At 37.2% G+C, this 20,048-nt stretch overlaps 1 protein-coding gene across 17 annotated transcripts in view; it reads right to left on the reverse strand.

The window, feature by feature from the left end:
- USH2A (usherin) overlaps window positions 1–20,048 on the reverse strand; it is a 1,013,951-nt gene that overhangs the window by 762,066 nt on the left and 231,837 nt on the right. For all 17 annotated transcript variants that reach the window (XM_055581875.1, XM_055581867.1, XM_055581860.1 and 14 more), the window contains 2 exons: window positions 19,392–19,587; window positions 15,412–15,542 (listed from right to left, as the gene is read on the reverse strand). In XM_055581875.1, coding sequence (XP_055437850.1) covers window positions 15,412–15,542; window positions 19,392–19,587 — 327 coding nt within the window. The remainder of the gene's footprint in view (window positions 1–15,411; window positions 15,543–19,391; window positions 19,588–20,048) is intronic.

Genomic DNA, 20,048 nt, shown 5'->3' on the forward strand with positions numbered 1-20,048 from the left:
ATTCCAGATGTGTCTAAACATGTGGTACTCAACTCATACTGAGGATGGAACAGCAACTCAGCACAGTTACTCTTTGACCTATTTTACCTTCAGTTTGCCACAACCTTGGTTCTTGGATAAATTCTTCAGTACAGACCTTTTGTCATGCTCAGATCCATATTCTTATTATCATACTTGCACACCTCTCCCACCTTTATTCCTATCTTTGTGTCTGGCACTGTGTATTATCTGGTTAATCAGTTATTGCTCAACATACCAACTGCAAGTAAAGTGTTACCACCCACCTTCCCTTAGGTCTCTGACTGAGATACCAGATGACTTATGGTCAAATCTTCATGACCATCTTTAAGCTCTAGGCAAAACTTATGTCCTTCACCATCCAAATGCTTATAGTTAACAACCATACATCATACTATTCAGGGTCAGTCTCCTCAGAGGCTGAAAACAACTTATACATCACTTCTATTTGTACACTTTTATACTGGAGTAACACAAAAAAAGAAAGTAGAGCGTGTAAGAATTGATACTTTTGAACTGTGGTGTTGGAGAAGACTCTTGAGAATTCCTTGGACTGCAAGGAGATTCAACCAATCAATCCTAAAGGAAATCAGTCCTGAATAGTCATTGGAAGGACTGATGCTGAAGCTGAAACTCTAATACTTTGGCCACCTGATGTGAAGAACTGACTCATTGGAAAAGACCCCGATGCTGGGAAAGATTGAAGGTGGGAGGAAAAGGGGACAACAGAGGATGAGATGGTTGGATGGCATCACCGACTCGATGGACATGAGTTTGAGCAAGTTCCAGGAGTTGGTGATGGACAGGGAAGCCTGGAGTGCTGCAGTCCATGGGGTCACAAAGAGTTAGACACGCCTGAGCAACTCAACTGAACACAAAATATAAGGCAATATATTTCTGGAAAATTCATACAGTGACTTCTGGATATGTTGTGATAATTGATGACAAATATTTAGCTCTGAGCGGAGGAGAAGGCAATGGCAACCCACTCCAGTACTCTTGCCTGGAAAATCCCATGGACGGAGGAGCCTGGTGGGCTGCAGTTCATGGGGTCGCTAGGAGTCGGACACGACTGAGAGACTTCACTTTCACTTTTCACTTTCATGCATTGGAGAAGGCAATGGCAACCCACTCCAGTGTTCTTGCCTGGAGAATCCCAGGAACAGGGGAGCCTGGTGGGCTGCCGTCTAGGGGGTCACACAGAGTCGGACACGACTGAAGCACCACAGCAGCAGCAGAGGAGAAAGCACATGAATTTCAGGAAATAGGTCATTATGCAGAGAAGGTCTATTCTGCTCCATCTTTAAATGTACTTTCTTAAATATTATCACCCAGGCAGAACAATTAATGTTCACATATAGGATACTTATTCCTTATAATTCCATCTTCCTTGGGTCAGATCTAGAAATACTTCCTTCATGGAAGCCTTTCCATTTCATCTAATTCATCTCAACCACTTGACTCCTGTCTTAATTTATTTTTTTAATATCTCTTAATCATTTCTCTCTCCTGGCTCTATTTTAGCTCTATATTGATGCCTTATTGAGTTTTACAATCAATCATTCTTCTCTTTCTTTTTTCAATTAAAACTGTATTTTCAGTTTTCAGCCAATTTTTAAGATTCCCCCATTCACTGTTTTTTATTTCCATTTTTTTAAAAAATGACAAGCTAGGTCCTCTAATTTTGAGGACATAGTTTAGGCTATACTTCAAGTGTAATTTAAGATGGGCTTAGTAGTGTGGAAAGTTAGATCACCACTTGATTTTAAGATGGAATTCAGAGAATAGGAAAGCGTGAACTCATTCCTGTTGAAGTGGGTACATGTGAGCAGAAGGACACACTCACGCTTAGCCCTCACTCAACACAGATTCACACCAAGATACTTTTCTCTATATATCTTTGATAGAAAGTGTTATAGCAACTTGGTTATTAAAGACTGTTCCTCAGACAGGAACAAGGAGTCACCAGGAAATTTTCACAAATATAGAATCTCAGTGCCTGCTCAAGACTTTCTGAATCAGAGTCTTTCAAAACGACCTCCAAGATATTCAGAGATGAATGTTAAAAGTTTGAGAAGCATTGTGCTGGCTGACCTCCTACATCTTATCTGTTGTGGCATCACTCTCATAGTTTCCTAGATCCAAGAACACAGCAAAGTAAGGAGGAAAGAAGGTAAGAGAGATGGAAAAAGTCCCAAGCAGAAAAGCACTCAGACAGCATTGCTTGAATGCCTTCTGCTTGAGGCAAGCCATGTGCTAGGGACTTTCTCTCAAATCTCCTCACCTCATCAGCATCACCTATGCATGTGGCTAAAGCAGGCAGTCCAGGAACATCAGCAAACATACGATGGGCAAGGTAAGCGAAGGGGCAGGTTGGAGTTTATTCTCACCTTGGGTCATGAAAAGCTTAGGATTTCTACATAAATGTATGATAAGGATGACCTCCAAATACCTCAGAATATTTTCTAAAAGAATCATCCATGCCTGGGGCTCTATCTGGGGCTTCTGGACTTAAAGTCTCACTAAATGAGAATAAGAGAAAGAACTATCAACCTCTAACTTTGGACAGATATCAAACACTCAGGCATTGAATTCAAAGGAAACAAGAAGGAAGCACAGTGACATCCTGGGAAACACATTATGTGTATCTACACATACTATTGCTTCCCAGGTGGTGCAGTGGTAAAGAATTCACCTGCCAATGCAAAGGGCACAAGAGACATGGTTTTGATCCCCAGGTCAGGAAGATCCCTGGATCATTTCCTACAAATGGCAACCCACTTCAGTACTCTTGCCTAGGAAATCTCTGGACAGAGGAGCCTATAGGGCTACAGTCCATGGGGTCACAAAGAGTTAGACATGACTGAGACATGCACTTAGACATGCACACACACATGCAAACATGCCATTAACTGAGGCCATAAGTAATGGAAATTAAATGGATCTAATTTCCCTAGTACAGTACATTTTCTTTTTTATTTTCTTTTTGGCTTAGATATACTTTTTGGGTACTGAAAGGTCTCCCCTTCATGATACATAAACAAAAATACACAGACACCTTTCTATATACAATTGAAAGCTTTATATGGATGTCCTAAAACTCATCTATCATCTACAGGAGGCTTAGGGATCCCAGGACTCTATATTAAGGATTCTTCAATTATAATGACTCCTCCATTTTTCCTAATAATGGTAATATTATCAGTGTCGTTTAGATGGTCTATATGTCTTAATTTTAGCATCAGTAGTTTTAGGATCTAGTGACTCAGAGCATTACTTCATGCCATTTTCAAGATCTTGGCATCCACAAGAGGAAGAATTACATTTCTTATGGAAGAATAAAGCAAATATGCCATATCTTACAAGACTGGATTGAGTTTCAAATGACAACTGCCAAAGGAAAAAATTCCCTTCCAGAACTCAAAGCACACAACACAGTCACTCAGGCCATTTGGGGCTGGCTTGGTTCCTAAGTTATAAAATGAGACTTGAACTACTGCCTAATTTCCTTGTATGCTCCCTAATATTATTAAGGATTGAAATTGCATGAATGTTTTAAAAACGTCCTTGAATTTAATTTTACAGTTTATAATTCTGACATTGTTGACAGCTTTTTTTAGTGTGTATTCTTTTTTATCCCATTGAAAATGATGGTAAACATTTTTAGAAATCTTTCATAAGATGATTTAGGCAAATGTGTACTCGACACTGCATTTCCACATGTAATAATAATCCATACACTTTGTGTCTGTACTTGGAACATGAGAAAACAAAATAAAAATTAGGTAAAATGTGCAAGTGATTTAGAGATGGACAATGTGGAGCTTTTAAATTCATTAAAGCATTCTATCACTATGTACCTTCAGACCCCTATAACGTAGTTCTCTGGCTGCATGTCATCTTTCATGAATATTCTATTTTTTCCTGAGTATTAAAATTATCAACAAAGCTAATTAGAGAAAAATAATAAGAAAAAATTAAAACAAAATTTAAAAAAATATCTTCCCTTTTATGCATTTTTAAATTAGATTTTTGTACATATACACAGGCATATCTTTTGAAAAAGCCTTTTCTTTTCTTGTCCTTCTTTTTCCTCTACTCTCACTCCTGAGACCAAAGTACATGTTGTAATATGTCAGTACCTTTTTCTTTTTACTACTAAATAATATTCCTTTGAGTGAATATATTTTATTTACCCATTTATCAGTTAATGGATATTTGGATTATTCTTACATTTTGACTACTATGAATAAAGCAGCAGTGAACATTCATGAATAAGATTATATGAGGATGTATTTTTCTTTTTGTCTGGATATATAGCAAGGAGTTAAACTGCTGGGTCATATAGTAACCCTGTATTTAGTATTTAGAGGAACACGAAATTGTCTTCCAAAGAAGGTGCACATTTTACATTTCCACCATCAGTCTATGGGAATCCCACTTGCCCCACCTCCTCATCAACACGTGTACTTTTAATGATAGCTATGTTAGTGTGATGTCTTACTGGGCTTTTGATGTACATTTCTCTTATGACAGATAATATCAAGCACATTTCTTCATATGCTTATTTGCCATTTGTTTATCTTCCTTGGAGCAATGTCTGTTTAGGTCTTTTATTCACTTTTAAAATTAGATTGTCTACTAATTACTGAATTTTAAAGTTGTTCCTTAATTAATTTCTGTTTATTGAAGGATACTTGCTTTACCGAATTTTGCTGTTTTCTGTCAAACCTCAACATGAATCAGCCATAGGTATACATATATCCCCTCCCTTCTGAACTTCCCTCCCATCTCCCTCACTCATCCCACCCCTCTAGGTTGATACAGAGCCCCTGCTTGAGTTTCCTGAGCCATTCAGCAAATTCCTGTTGACTATCTATTTTACATATGGTAATGTAAGTTTCCATGTTACACTTTCCATACATCTCACCCTCTCCTCCCCTCTCCCCATGTCCATAAGTCTATTCTCTATGTCTGTTTCTCCACTGATGCCCTGTAAGTAAATTCTTCAGTACTATTTTTCTAGATTCCAATATATGTGTTAGAATATGGTATTTATCTTTCTCTTTCTGACTCACTTCACTCTGTATAATAGGTTCTAGGTTCATCCGCTTCATTAGAACTGACTCAAATGTGTTCCTTTTTATGGCTGAGTAATATTCCATTGTGTATATATACCACAATTTCTTTATCCATTCATCTGTTGATGGACATCTAGGTTGCTTCCATGTTCTAGCTACTGTAAATAGTACTGCAATGAACAATGGGATACATGTGTCTCTTTCAATTTTGGTTTCCTCAGGATATATGCCTAGGAGTGGGATTGCTGGGTCATATGGTGGTTTTATTTCTAGTTTTTTAAGGAATCTCCATACCATCTTTCATAGTGGCTATATCAATTTACATTCCCATCAACAGTGCAAGATGTTCCCTATTCTCCACACCCTTCCCAGCATTTATTGTTTGTAGACTTTTTGCTGAGGGCCATTCCGACTGGTGTGAAGTGATATCTCATTGTAATGAATTGTAAAGTCTTTTGCTATTTTTTTTTTAACATATGCTGGAGACAAGGCTCTTATTAGCTATATGCTTTACAAATACTTTCTTCCATTTATTGGGTTGTTTTTTTCATTTTTGAAACAGTGTCAGACTTTATTTTTGGGGGCTCCCAAATCACTGCAGATGGTGACTGCAGCCATAAAATCAAAAGACGCTTATTCCTTGGAAGGAAAGCTATGACCAACCTAGACAGCATGTTAAAAAGCAGAGACGTTACTTTGCCAAAAAAGGTCTGTCTAGTCTAGGCTTTGGTTTTTGCAGCAGTCATGTATGGATGTGAGAGTTGGACTGTGAAGAAAGCTGAGAGCTGAAGAATTGATGCTTTTGAACTGTGGTGTTGGAGAAGACTCCTGAGAGTCCCTTGGACTACAAGAAGATCCAACCAGTCCATTCTAAAGGAGATCAGTCCTGGGTGTTCTTTGGAAGGAATGATGCTAAAGCTGAAACTCCAGTACTTTGGCCACCTCATGTGAAGAGTTAACATTGGAAAAGACTCTGATTCTGAGAGGGATTGGGGGCAGGAGGAGAAGGGGATGACAGAAGATGAGATGGCTGGATCGCATCACCAACTCAATGGATGTGAGTTTGAGTGAACTCCGGGAGTTGGTGATGGACAGGGAGGCCTGGCATGCTGCAATTCATGGGGTCACAAAGAGTCGGACACAACTGAGCGACTAAACTGAATGATGTCCTCAGTAAAACAAATGTTCTAAATTTTAATGAAGTCCAATTAATCCATTCTTTTGTTTGCTTGTGCCGTAGGAGTAAAATCTAGAAAGTCACTGACTAACCCAAGGATATGAAGATTTACAGCTATTTTCTTCTAAGAGTTTTATAGTTTTTGCTCTTACATTTCATTCTTTGTTCTACTTTAATTTTTTGTATATAATATGAAGCAGAAAATTCAACTTCATTTTTTGCATATCACTATCATTTATTGAAAAGAACATTATTTATTTGTCATGGCACTCGTCAAAAATCAACTGACTGTAAAAGCAATGGCTGATTTCTAGACTCTCAATTCTATTACAGTATATCTGTATCTCTCTCCACAAACCACATCACATTATCTTGATTGTTAAAATATTATTTTAAATTTTAAAAATTAGAAGTGTAGTCTTCTAAATCTGTTCTTTTTCAAGACTGTTTTGGCCTTTTTTGAGTGACTTGAGTTTTAATATGAATTTTGAGATCATCATAAATGTCTACAAAGAAGCAAGCTGGACCTTTAAGACTGTATTGACTTTCTAGATCAATTGGGAGAGCATTGCTGTCTTAGCAATATTGAGTCTCTGATACAAAAGCACAGGATTTTTTTCTATTTATTTACATCTTTAATTCCTTTCAAAAAGTATTTTGATGCTATTTAAATAGTGTTTTTAACTTCATTTTCAGATTGTTCTTTACAAGTATATAAAAATACCACAGATCTCTGTAAATTGATCTTGTATTCTGAAAAATTTGTTGACCTTTGTCCATTCTGATAGTATGTTGATATATTCCTTGGAATCTTAGGATTTTCTTTTTACCTACAAGACCATATTACATACAAAAAAAGTTTTACTTCTTCCTTTTCAATCGGGATGACTTTTCTTTCTCATTTTCTTGCCTAATGTCCCTGGCTGGAACCTACAATACAGTGTTCAACAGAACATTGTTGTCTTATTTCTGACCTTAGGGGGAGAGCATTGTTTTTCACTGAGTGTTTTCATTTATAAGTAGGAGGTCAGCAGTAGGTGGGTATTATATAGACATTTGTTTTCAAATTGAAGAAATTCTCCATTTTTAGTTTTCTAAGAGTGTTTATCATGAATGTGAGCTAAATTTTGTCAAATACTCTTTCTGAAAATATTATTAATAATCAGGTGACATTTTCCTTAGCGGAAAATAAGTTGATTGTATTTTTTGATTTTCAAATATTGAAATAATGCTTTCCTAGAACGCAACCACGTTGGTCTTTGTGTTTAACTATTTTAAAATACTGCTGAATAATTCATGTGCTAAAATTTGTTAAAATCATTGCTCTTGATTCATGAATGATATTGGTTTGTGTTTTTCTTTCATGCACTGTCTTTGTGTTGTTTGCTATTGTCAGTGAAGTGAAGTCGCTCAGTCGTGCCCGACTCTTTGCGACCCCATGGATAGTAGCCTGCACCAAGCTCCTCCGTCCATGGGATTTTCAAGACAAGAAGTACTGGAGTGAGTGTGTAATTTTCTTGGTTGTCTCATAGCAAGAAAAATTTGAAGTGATGGACCAGCATTATAGCCCTCAGATGGACCAGTGTTACAGCTCTGTGTTACAGCTCAGTTTTATTTAGAAAGTAAAGGAAAATACATCCTCAAGGCGTGAGGGCATGTCAACCCAAAAGACTCAAAGAGAACAGAGGCCCCTGGCCCAATTTTGGCTCCTCTTTTTACATGCTTTTTCTCCTCCCCCTGGGCCTGCCCTATGTAAACTGGGCTAGCCAGGAGTGCTGTTTGTTTTATCTGCGGTCCTCACTCCAGTCCTCGGACCTTTCTTTGTTCTATTTTTGAGGGCTTTTCCCTTCCTTGTCTTTTAGCCACCACCCTTCTAGACTCCTTTTTCCTATTCTAACTACCTAACACTATCAAGATAATACAGTCACAAAATGAGTTAGAATGTCTTCATTTCTTTTCTATTTTCTGTCAGAGATGCAGAACTCACACAAATTACTTTGAAAATGTTTGGTAGAATTCTCCAGTGAAACAATGAGGCATGGAGATTTCATCTTTAGTTGGTTTTTAATTATGAATTCAAATACCTTAATAGTTGTAGAGTTATTCAAATTATCTATATCATGTTGGGTGAGTTGGCAATTTGCACTTATTGAGTAAATATTTCATTTCATCTAAGTTATAATATGTATGAGTGTAGAGTTACTGGTAGTATTCTTTTATTATTCTTTTGATGTCTGCAAGATCTGAAGTGATACTTCCGGTTTCATTTTTGCTTAGTAATTTTATTTTTTCTTTGCCAGTCTTGGTAGATACATGTCAATTTAATTTACCTTTCCAGAGATCCATGCCTTTTGTTGATTTTTTCTATTGTTTTTATGTTTTGATGTGCATTGATTTCTGCTCTTAGTTTTATTACTTAATTTATTCTGCTTGCTTTGAAGTGACTTTGCTTTTTCTTTTATTTCTTGAGTTGGGAGTTCAGATGATAGTTTTGATACTTTTTTTTTTCTCTTTTTTCAAGTAAGCACTTAGGGTCATAATCTTTCCTTGTGTCCCTGCTTTATTTGCACCCAGGGATTTTCATATTTCATATTTTTGTATGGTTTTAGTTCTTTTAATTCATTAAGGTTTGCTGTATGTCCCAGGATATTTTCTGCCTTGTATAATTAATATGTATATTCTGGTATCATTGAGGGGACTGTTCATCAAATGTCAGATAGATTTTTTGGTTGGAAGATATTTTTTACTTCTGTATTCTTGATGAATTTCTATTGTTCCATCAAATGTTGGGTTTTCTTTTGTTTATTTATCCTTTAAGGTCTTAGTTTTTCTTCATATATTTTGCAGTGCTGCTGATTGGTACAAACACATTTACAATTTCTGTGTCTTCTTGCTTGACTGGCTCTTTGATCATTATGTATATATCTTTGTCTCATGTAATATCTCAGTTTCTATCTCTGATCATCATGTAATATTTCTGTCTCAAATTTTATTTGCTCTGTATTCCACATTATCTGCTATTACTATTGAAACTCTTGCTTTCTTTTTATTAATTTTTGCATAGTATAAGTTTTTCTATCCCTTTTATGTTCAGCCTTAAAGGACATAAATTAATACTTAAAGTGAACTTTTTTCCATAAAAGCAGACAGTGGGTAATGATTGTTTAAATCTGTTCTCTCTTTTTAAATTGCTTTATTAGACCAATTACATTTAATGACATTATTGTTAAATTAAGGCTTAATAGACATGCCATTTTATTTTTTTGGTTTTAATTTGTTCTATCTGATTTTCAATCTCTATTTACTTTCTCCCTGTATTATTGCAGGTTACTTAAAGATATTTTACTATTTATTTTTTGCTTTAACATTTTTTCAGAATTCCATTTTAATTATCTGTTGTGTTTTAGAGCACATTTTTATAGCCTTTTAAGTTGTTGCCTAGATATTATATTATATATACATATATTAAAGTCTGCTATTTTTTTTTAATTTTACCAATTCCAGTTAAGGATAGAAAAATTACTGCCATGTACATTCTCTTACCCTCTCCATTTTAAAAATAACTGTTTTACATATCTCCTCTAATACATTGAGAATCACACTAGATAGTGATCCTCAAAAAATTTTAAAAACTCTAACGGGGAAAATATATTATATTTAGCCATATTTTAACTATTGTTTTTTATGCCTTCCTGGTGTTTCAAGATTCCTTTATGTGTCATTGCCTTTCTGTTCAGAGAAGTTTCTTTAGCCAAATTTTAGGTATATGCTGAAGACAAATGTATGGATGCTTTAAAATCCTTATATGATAACTCTAACATCTAAATCACCTTGATACTGATATTGTTGATTGTCATTATCCTATTGGAAACTGGACAGTTTGGTGTTATAAGAATCTGAATCTTACTTAACCATTGCTTTAATGGTCAGGCCTCCTATGAAACTCCTCTGGTGGAAAGAGGGGATGTTGCCTCGATATTGCCAGGTGGGTGTAGAAATCAAGATTCTCCACTCTGGCTCCACTGACCCACCAGGTGCAAGCCTTCATGTTCCCACAGGCAGAACTTGGAGTTTTGGCTCTCCACTAGGACTCTGAAAACACTGCCCAAGCTGGGTGAGGAGAAACACCTCCATTTCCACAACATCTCAAAGGATGCCTATTTACATCGATGACATTAATGGCCAGAGAGGTCATACCTTCTGAAATGTCATTGTCCTAGTGTACAATTCTGCCCCCAAATCAGATTCACCCCATGAGAGGTGGGGAGAGAGACCTAGAGACAGTATTGTACTGAAATAGTCTCCATTGTCCATCCTAGACAGCATATTAAAAAGGAGAGACATGACTTTGCTGACAAAGGTCCATACAGTCAAAGCTATGCTTTTTCTAGTAATCATGTATGGATGTGACCATTAAGCCATAAAGAAGGCTGAGCACTGAAGAATCGATGCTTTTGAACTGTGGTGCTGGAGAAGTCTCTAGAGAGTCCCTTGAGAGTCTCTTGAGAGCAAGGAGATCAAACCAGTCAATCCTAAAGGATATCAACCCAGAATATTCATTGGAAGGGCTGATACTGAAGCTCTAATACTTGGGCCATCTGATGCAGAGAGCTGACTCATTGGAAAAGATCCTGATGCCAGGAAAGATTGAAGGCAGGAGGAGAAGGGGATGATAGAGTATGAGATTGTTGGATGGCTTTATCAGTGCAATGAACATGAGTTTGAGCCAACTCCAGGAGATAGTAAAGGACAGGGAACCCTGGCATGCTGCAGTCCAGGGGATCACAAAGAGTTGGACATGACTGAGTGACTGAACAACAACAAAGTTTCCACCGTATGATAAAACCATTCTTCCCAAGTTCACATTCAGTGACATTTCATTTGTAGCTTAAATTGATCATAGTAGGTTTTGTTTTTCTCAGATATGTAGTTGTTAAATATTTACAAGCACAGAACTACCAAAACTACCTCCTACTTCTGTGAAATGGAGTTGACATAGAAATTTGAGAAAAAAATAGATTCTAATTTATTGCATGTCTGAGTTGTACACCTGAGGGGAAAATATGCTATACTTTAGTTCACACGAGTTATGACAAATAAATGAAACTTTGAGAATTATAACTTTGGCTCACAGTTTTTTAATCAGTTCAGTTCAGTCCAGTCACTCAGTCATGTCCAAATCTTTGCAACCCCATGGACTGAAGCACACTAGGCTTCCCTGTACATCACCAACTCCAAGAGCTTGCTCAAACTCATGTCCATCAAGTCAGTGATGCCATCCAACCATCTCATTCTCTGTCATCCCCTTCTCCTTCTGCCTTCAATCTTTGCCAGAACTGGGGTCTTTTCCAATGCATCGTTTCTTCACATCAGGTGGCCAAAGTATTGGAGTTTCAGCTTCAGCATCAGTCCTTCCAATGAATATTCAGAACTGATTTCCTTTAGGATTGACTGGTTTGATCTCCTTGCTGACCAAGGGACTCAGGAATCTTCTTCAACACCGTAAGTTAAAAAACGCTAATTCTTCAGCTCTCAGCTTTCTTTATGGTCCAACTCTTAGGTCCATACTTGACTACGGGAAAAACAATAGCTTTGACTAGACGGGCCTTTGTCGGCAAAGTAATGTCTCTGCCTTTTAATATGCTGTCTAGGTTAGTCATAGCTCTTCTTCCAAGGAACAAGTGTCTTAATTTCATGGCTGCAGTCACCATCTGCAGTGATTTTAGAGCCCAAGAAAATAGTCTGCCACTGTTTCCATTGTTTCCCTATCTATTTGCCATGAAGTGATGGGACCAGATGCCATGATCTTAGTTTTTTGAATGTTGAATTTTAAGGCAGCACAAGATGGCAGAGTAGAAGGATGTGCACTCAACTTCTGTGAGAACTCCAATATTGTAACTCACTGCTGAATAACAGTTGACCGGAGAATGTTGCATCCCACCAAAAAAAATACCCAACGTAAAAGGGCAAAGGATAAGCCCCAGTAAGATGGTAGGAGGGGTGAAATCATATTTAGAATCAAACTCCATACACACCAGAGACCCTTGGAGGGCTCAAACAAAACCTGTACTCACCAGGACCCAGAGACCCCACAGAGACTGAGCCAGACCTGCTTTTGAGTGTCTCCTGTGAAGGCACGGGTCAACAGTGACCTGCCATGGGGATAAGGGCTCTGGCTGTAGCAGACCTGGGACACACAGCATGTGGCATAAGCCATTTTAGAGGATGTTGCCATTAGCCCCACCATAAAGCTGCCAAGCATACAACCCACAAACTGCAGAAAAATTATACCAAAGAAATTCTCACATTGTTAAGAAAGTTCCAGGACCCACAACAGATTTCCCAACCTGAAGATTCAGCAAAGGGACTGAGAACCTCCAGGGAATTTTACTTTGGAGGCCAGTGAGAAAGAACTTTCACAGGACTGGGGAAACAGATTCTTGGATGGCACAAACAAAACTTTGTGCATACCAGGAGCCAGGAGAAAGGGGCAGTGTCCACACAAGGGACTGAGCCAGACTTGCCTATGAGTGTCCAGGAGTCAGTCTCTAGCAGAGGTGTGGGTTGACAGTGGCCTGCTGTGGGGTCAGGGGCACTGAATACAACAGTGTGGGCCTAAGTCCTTTTGAAGGAGGTCACCATTACCTCCATTACCCCCACCACAGTTCCGCCTCAGGCCAAACAACAGGGAGGGAACACAGTCCTGTCCATAAACAGAAAGTTGGATTAAAGATTTACTGAGCATGGCCCCACCCATCAGAACAAGACCCAGATTCCCCACAGTCAGCCTCTCCCATCGGGAAGCTTCTAAAAGCCTCTTATCCTTATCCATCAGGGCAGACAGAATGAAAACCACAATCACAGAAAGCTAACAAACTGATCACATGGATCACAGCCTTGTCTAACTCAATGACATGATGAGCCATGCCATGTAGGGCCACCCAAGACAGACGGGTCCTCGTGGAGAGTTCTAACAAAACATGGTCCACTGGAGAAGGGAATGGCAAACGACTTCAGTATTCTTGTCTTGAGAACCCCATGAACAGTACAAAAAGGCAAAAAAGTTTTTCATACTGTACACTAAAATTACTTGAACTTAGGTCTTGAGGGAGAAAATATATTTAAGCAAAAACTTTATATAATGCTCATATTATTATAATAACCATTCTAAGTGACCATCTGACCATGACATTAGTGCTCAGACAGAATCTCTCATTTTCTCAACATTTAGTAACAAATATACGTAGAGTACTCATTACATGACTGAAACCATATTGCTTGTGTTGAACAGAGAGAAGACAGAGTATATAAATAAATTTGCCTAATTAAATAAAGGCTATAATGAAAATAGGCTTCCCTTGTAGCTCAGCTGGTAAAGAATCTGCCTGCAACGTGAAAGACCTGGGTTCGATCCCTAGGTCAGGAAGATCCCCTGGAGAGTATTCTGGCCTGGAAAAGTCCATGGACTGTACAGTCCATGGAGTCACAAAGAGTCCAACACAACTGAGAAACCTTCACTTTCACTTTCATAATGAAAATACCATTGGATGATGATAAATACAGTGGTTTAAGAATGTTCTTTAATTGCATGGTGGGTGAAGAGATCTCAAAGGATATATCAGTATTTGAGTTGAGATTTGAATAATAAGCAAAAGTCATATATGCTGAAATTTCAGGGCAAATGTGTAAGGATGAGATGTGTAAAGACACAGATTTTAATAATCAACATATATAAAAATATAATTTTATTCTTTCAGAAAACAGTGCCTCAATATCACCATATAAAAACCATAGAAACTGCCTTTGTTAATTATTTTTCTACTCTTTAGCATTCCAGTGAAGAATAAAAAGCTCTTTCATTAACACACTATGGTTAATATGATGGTCTTCAAAAAATAAACATTTTAGTTTACACTATATTTGGCTTTTAATTGTTAAAAGTTTTTATGCATGCTACAAGTTATATGACAAATATATTTTGCCTTGAACTTATTATATTTACATTGCAACTTAAAAAAATTTTTTTTTTCTTTAACCGGATTGTGGCTTATGCTCTTGACCACTGCATTCAAAACTATTTGCAAAAGAATTTAATTGTTAAAAATTAACACAATCAGGGCTTCCCTGGTGGTCTGGTAGTTAAGAATCCACCTTGCAAAGCAAGGGACACTGGTTCAATCCCTGGTCTGGGAAGATCCCACGTGCCGTGGAGCAACTAAACCCATGAGCTTCAACTACTGAGTCTGCCTCGAGAGCCCATGAGCCACAACTACCGAGCTCCTGTGCCTAGAGCCTGTGCTCCACCCAAGAGAGAAGCCACTGCCTTGAGAAGCCTGAGCAGCACAACTAGAGAACAGGCCCTACTTGCCACAATTAGAGAAAGCCTGTGCACGGGAATGAAGTCCCAGCACAGTCAAAAAATAAAATAAATAAATAAATCTTTTAAAAAATATATTAAAAATTAATACAATCATTGAATTAATTCTTCAATGTAAATTTGCCCTTTATCTATTTTTCTGTGGTAGCACTATCAGAAGAGGGAAAAAGCTTCAGTTGAAGACAGCACATTTAAATATGGAGCTACTTTTCCTGATTGGTAATATAGTTAGGATCTGTGTTAATACAGATCAGATATCATTTGTGACATTGGTAATTAAAATTTATAAAATTGTAGAAACTCATTGTACTGTTATAGAAAAGGTTACAAGGTTACAAGGTTATCATAATTTCCATTTGGATTTATATGTGATTTTTGCTATACTATCATCTATGAAATTAAGAGGAAAACTGTTCTTGTTTATCTAATATTACTTATTAATATTAATTCACAAGTAATTCCCAGGCATGTACTTAACTTCCTCTGTTGTTTATGGAACGTCCTACCTCCCAATTTTTTGACAACTGCAAACTTAAAAATAAAATGAGCCTATCTTAATGTGCAAAGAACCATCCAGGTAACCTTATATTTCATGTTCATATTAAAAGTTGCACAGAAACACCCTTAAAGCAAACTCTCTTTGAAATACAAACACAAGAGAGGACTTCCTGATATAGTCCTCAATTTCACTGATGGACCATATCCTGAATTAGTTTCTGAAAGAATGCTGTTCTTTATCTTTGATAGTGAGAACTCACCTGATCACAAAGGAAGCTACTGTTTCTTGTGCCAACTTTATCACAATCACAGGGTCTGCAAACATCTATGGCTGAAGGATCTGCACCAACTTGTCGGAAAAAGTAATCCTTACACAGCTCACAGTTCTTTCCTGCGTCAGGGAAAGGTTATGCATTATGACTTCCAATTCATTAAAATCGGCTGCATAATTCAAAATTAAAGACTGTATTCCTTTGAGGGAATTCTATAATTTTCGGGACGTCCATTTTAATGTACCTTTCATCTCTACCTGCCAGTTTAGTGATCCACAGCATATGAAACAATGAACCTGTTACAAAATGTGCTTTACTTCATTAAACTCCCATCTGTTATATAATACCACACTTCTAAAAAGCTGTGCTTTGCAGGGGCCCATACATTTTGAAATAGTTTATTTCCAAACTTAAAACTTTAGTTTCAGATCAGGTACTGAATCTAAATCAAATATGAGAAATTTCTACATGTGTGGGAGAAGATAGCTATACAGTTGGAAGCAAATAAGCATATAGTATTAAAATATTTTTCTGGAACTAAATCTGATAAAATAGAAGGCTACTCTTAATGTAATTTATTATTCTATAGTTAATGTGATTAAAAGTGAATGCTTCTGTTGGTGCCTATGGCCATTATTTTTCATTTCAAGTATTAAAATACAATTTTATATTTAGCTACACCAAATAAATTTCATACTAAATGTTAGAATATCTTGACACTTTACAAATATGAGCTACTTCCTGTTGTTTACAACTTATTATTCAGAAAATTTCCCTTTCGATCTTACTAGAAAACAATCTAAATTAGAGGAAGTTTCTAGAGCAAATATGAGTAGCATATCAGATCACTGAAATAAAAGTTAAGGCTATCAATTCCCCCTTTAAACATGATGCACTTTTGCTCAAATATTGCTGAAACTGGCCCAATGTTAGAAGACTGAAAGTAACTTGGGCCTCCCTCAAAGCTCAGTGGGTAAAGAATCTGCCTGCAATGCAGGAGACCTGGGTTAAATCCTTGGGTCAGGAAGATCCCCTAGAGAAGGAAATGGCAACCCACTCCAGTATTCTTGCCTGGAGAATCCCATGGACAGAGGAGCCTGGCAGGCTACAGTCCATGGGGTTGCAAGAGTCAGACACAACTTAGTGACTAAACACCATCATGAAAATAACATAATCAAATGAAAAACTCACATTCTAATGGATATTGAATATGGGCTAATTAAAAATAAAATGGATTTATGTCTAGGATATTTCCATTTATATATGCTGATGACTCCCAAATTTATATCTCCAATCTAGAAATCTCTCCTTTGTTAATCATTCAATGAATATTTATTGAGTGATTACCACATTCCAAATACTATGCTAAGTGCTGAGGAAAATACACAATGCACCCTTTTTACAGGACTATCTTATAGTGTAGCAGGTAAGAAGAATCCTAATTAAATAATCACAGGAATAAATATACATTTAAAGGCTGTGATAAGCATAAGATGCCACTCAAGTACACAGATTATACTGATCTTCTCTGAAGAATCATGGAAGGCTTTCTTTGAGAAAGGAGTTTCAGAACTGTGTTTCTGACTGCCTCAGTTCAGTTCAGTTTAGTCCTTCAGTCGTGTCCAACTCCTTGCAACCTCATGTACTGCAGCACATCAGGCTTCCCTGTCCATCACCAACTCCCAGAGCTTTCTCAAACTCATGTCTATTGAGTTGGTGATGTCATCCAACCATCTCATTATCCGTAGTCCCCTTTGCCTCCCACCTTCAATCTTTCCCAGCATCAGGGTCTTTTCTAATGAGTCAGTTCTTCGCATCAGGTGGCCAAAGTATTGGAGTTTGAGCTTCGATATCAGTTCTTCCAATGAATATTCAGGACTGATTTCCTATAGGATGGACTGGTTGGATCTCCTTGCAGTCCAAGGGACTCTCAGGAGTCTTCTCCAACACCACAGTTCAAAGGCATCAAATCTTTGGTGCTCAGCTTTCTTTATAGTCCAACTCTCACATCCATACATGACTACTAGAAAAACCATAGCCTCGACTACACGGACCTTTGTTGGCAAAGCAATGTCTCTGCTTTTTTAATATGCTGCCTAGGTTGGTCATAACTTTTCTTCCAAGGAGTAAGCGTCAAAGAGAGTTTATTCTTTGCTTCTTGGAAACACACAGGGAACATGTTCAAAAGAGAATTTTCCATTTTCTCCTTAAGTTTGATCCTCCTGTATCCTATCTAAATGGCTGGTACCAATTTTGACTGTGCTGCTCAAACTAGAGGGTTAGTCATAAGTCATGACTCTTCTTATTTCCCTTATCTATACTCTGCCCCTTGCTCAGAAAATGCCATCACTTTCTACCCTAAATATCTACTGGATCCCCTCATATCTATTCACACCACCTTAATTGTTTTCCCACATTATTTTTCATCTGAACTTTTGTAATACCTGACTAACTGGTTTTCCCAAACCTCTTTGACCCTCTGCAAACCATTCTCTATAACCTGATGGATGTTTCAAAAACACAATACTTTCCCGAAGTGCCCATATGTGGCATCTCATTAACTTTAGGGTGCAAGCCAATCTCTTTATCATTGTTTAGATGGCCCTCTAGCATCTGAGCACTGCCTTTCTTCCTGGTTCCCTTTCTTACAATCAACCATTTGCACTTCTGCAAGTGTGCCATGTTTCTCTTTCCTCTCAGCCATGGTGCAACTGTTTCTCTTACTGGAAAACTTTGTCTACACCCTAATATCTACCCCTGCTTCTCCACCTGGCTAACTCCTACTACTCTTCTCCACTTTAGCATTCATCACACCTTTTAATTCTTCCTTTAATAGGGTGTCTTTACCACCATGTGGGCTTCCCAGGTGGCTCAGTGGTTTAAAAAAAAAAATCTGCCTGCCAATACAGAGACACAGGTACCATCCCTACATCAAAAGATCCCCTGGAGGAGGAAATGGCAACACACTCTAGTACACTCTTGGCTGGGAAATCTCATGGACAAAGGAACCTTGTAGGGTACAGTTCATGGGGTCACAAAAAAATGGACACAACTTAGTGACTAAACAAAAACAACAACAATAGAAAAAAACAACAAACCACCACCATGTAATAATCCATACAAAGATAATAAAATTCATCATCTTATTAACTTTTATATTCCCAGAAACTAGCCAAGAGCTTGTACCATTTTATGTTATCAATAAATATCTAGCAAATTCATTCATGCTTCAAAGTAGCATAATTTCAAACCCATCAGACTTGGGCCATTATATTTTACAAATTCTGATATCATCATTTCTGCTTTTAACATATTAGCCTTTCAAAAAATAGTAATTTTTCAGTGACTAGTCAAAATGCTGGTTGGTTCTTGAAACAAGACTTTAATAGTTTCTGCTTTTAATGAAAATTTTTAAAAAGAGGATTCCCAGATTATCAGAGTCCATGTCAAATCTGACATGCAAACATCTCTACATGAGAATCCAGGAATAGTAGAAGATCTGGGTCATATAAGAAAATTTATTTTTAGGATATATACATTCAGAATTAGAGAAGGAAATGGTGACCCACTCTAGTATTCTTGCCTGGGAAATCCCATGGATAGAGGAGCCTGGTGGACTACAGTCCATGGGATCTCAAAAGAGTTGGACACAACTTAGTGACTAAATAGCAACAATAATACATTAAGAATAATACAGCAATTCTTGATTTATCCAATACATATTTATGATCTAATCAAATGGTGTGAACTTATTTAAAAAATCCTTTTTCCTGAAATTATATAGTTTAAGACTCCAGTATTTGAAAGCTATCCAAATGGAATTATGAATATTTGGTAAACCAGAGTAGTTTTCAAACTTAATAGTATGAAAGCACTTTCTTAAGTAGAATAGCAATATATAATTTAAAATAATATGCATAATATGTAGGTCAAGTCTATCTTTGTTAGTTGTGTTATTATCTAGTTACCTGCGGTGTTATGCTCACAGTCACCACAAACTCCTCCACCTCCTCTGTAGTGCTCAAATGGAAAGGGATCCACTGAGATGTTGTAGTGGCAGCTTCTGGAATGGCTGTTGCACTCACAGGGTTTACAGTTAAAGGCATGAACATGATCACTTTGGCGGAAAGGCTTGTTATTATAAAGAGGCAGGCAGCGATCACACTAGAATAAAGTAATACCAGAATGATAAATATATAAAACTGTATTTTTTCTTTTTATTTACAGATACTTTCACTAGATAGAAAGTTAATATCAAAAAGTTAAAAGCCAGCGCCTATTGTATTTTTAAAGTGTTTTATACATCAGAAATCAGCATATTACAGGCATGGTCACACAGATTTATAAAAGTGAAAATGAAAGCTGAAACCATGTAAAGTGATCTTAATAACCAGTGGGGGAAATTATGATTGTTTCACAATCTGAATTTTTTTCTCAAAACATTAAAAACTTGACTTTTAAGTCCTGGTTCTACCAAGTAAAGAGCTTGGAGTCATCACTCCATCATAACAAAAAATAAAATGTTGAACAGAATGAAAAAAACAATGACTCTCCCTGCATACCTAAGTGAGGGACACAGGGCAAGGAGCTGTCCCTAAGATCGGAGAAACGGGCAAATACAGGGA

The sequence above is a fragment of the Bubalus kerabau genome, chromosome 5 (assembly GCF_029407905.1).
Source record: "Bubalus kerabau isolate K-KA32 ecotype Philippines breed swamp buffalo chromosome 5, PCC_UOA_SB_1v2, whole genome shotgun sequence".
In the NCBI taxonomy this organism is placed as follows: Eukaryota; Metazoa; Chordata; class Mammalia; order Artiodactyla; family Bovidae; genus Bubalus; species Bubalus kerabau.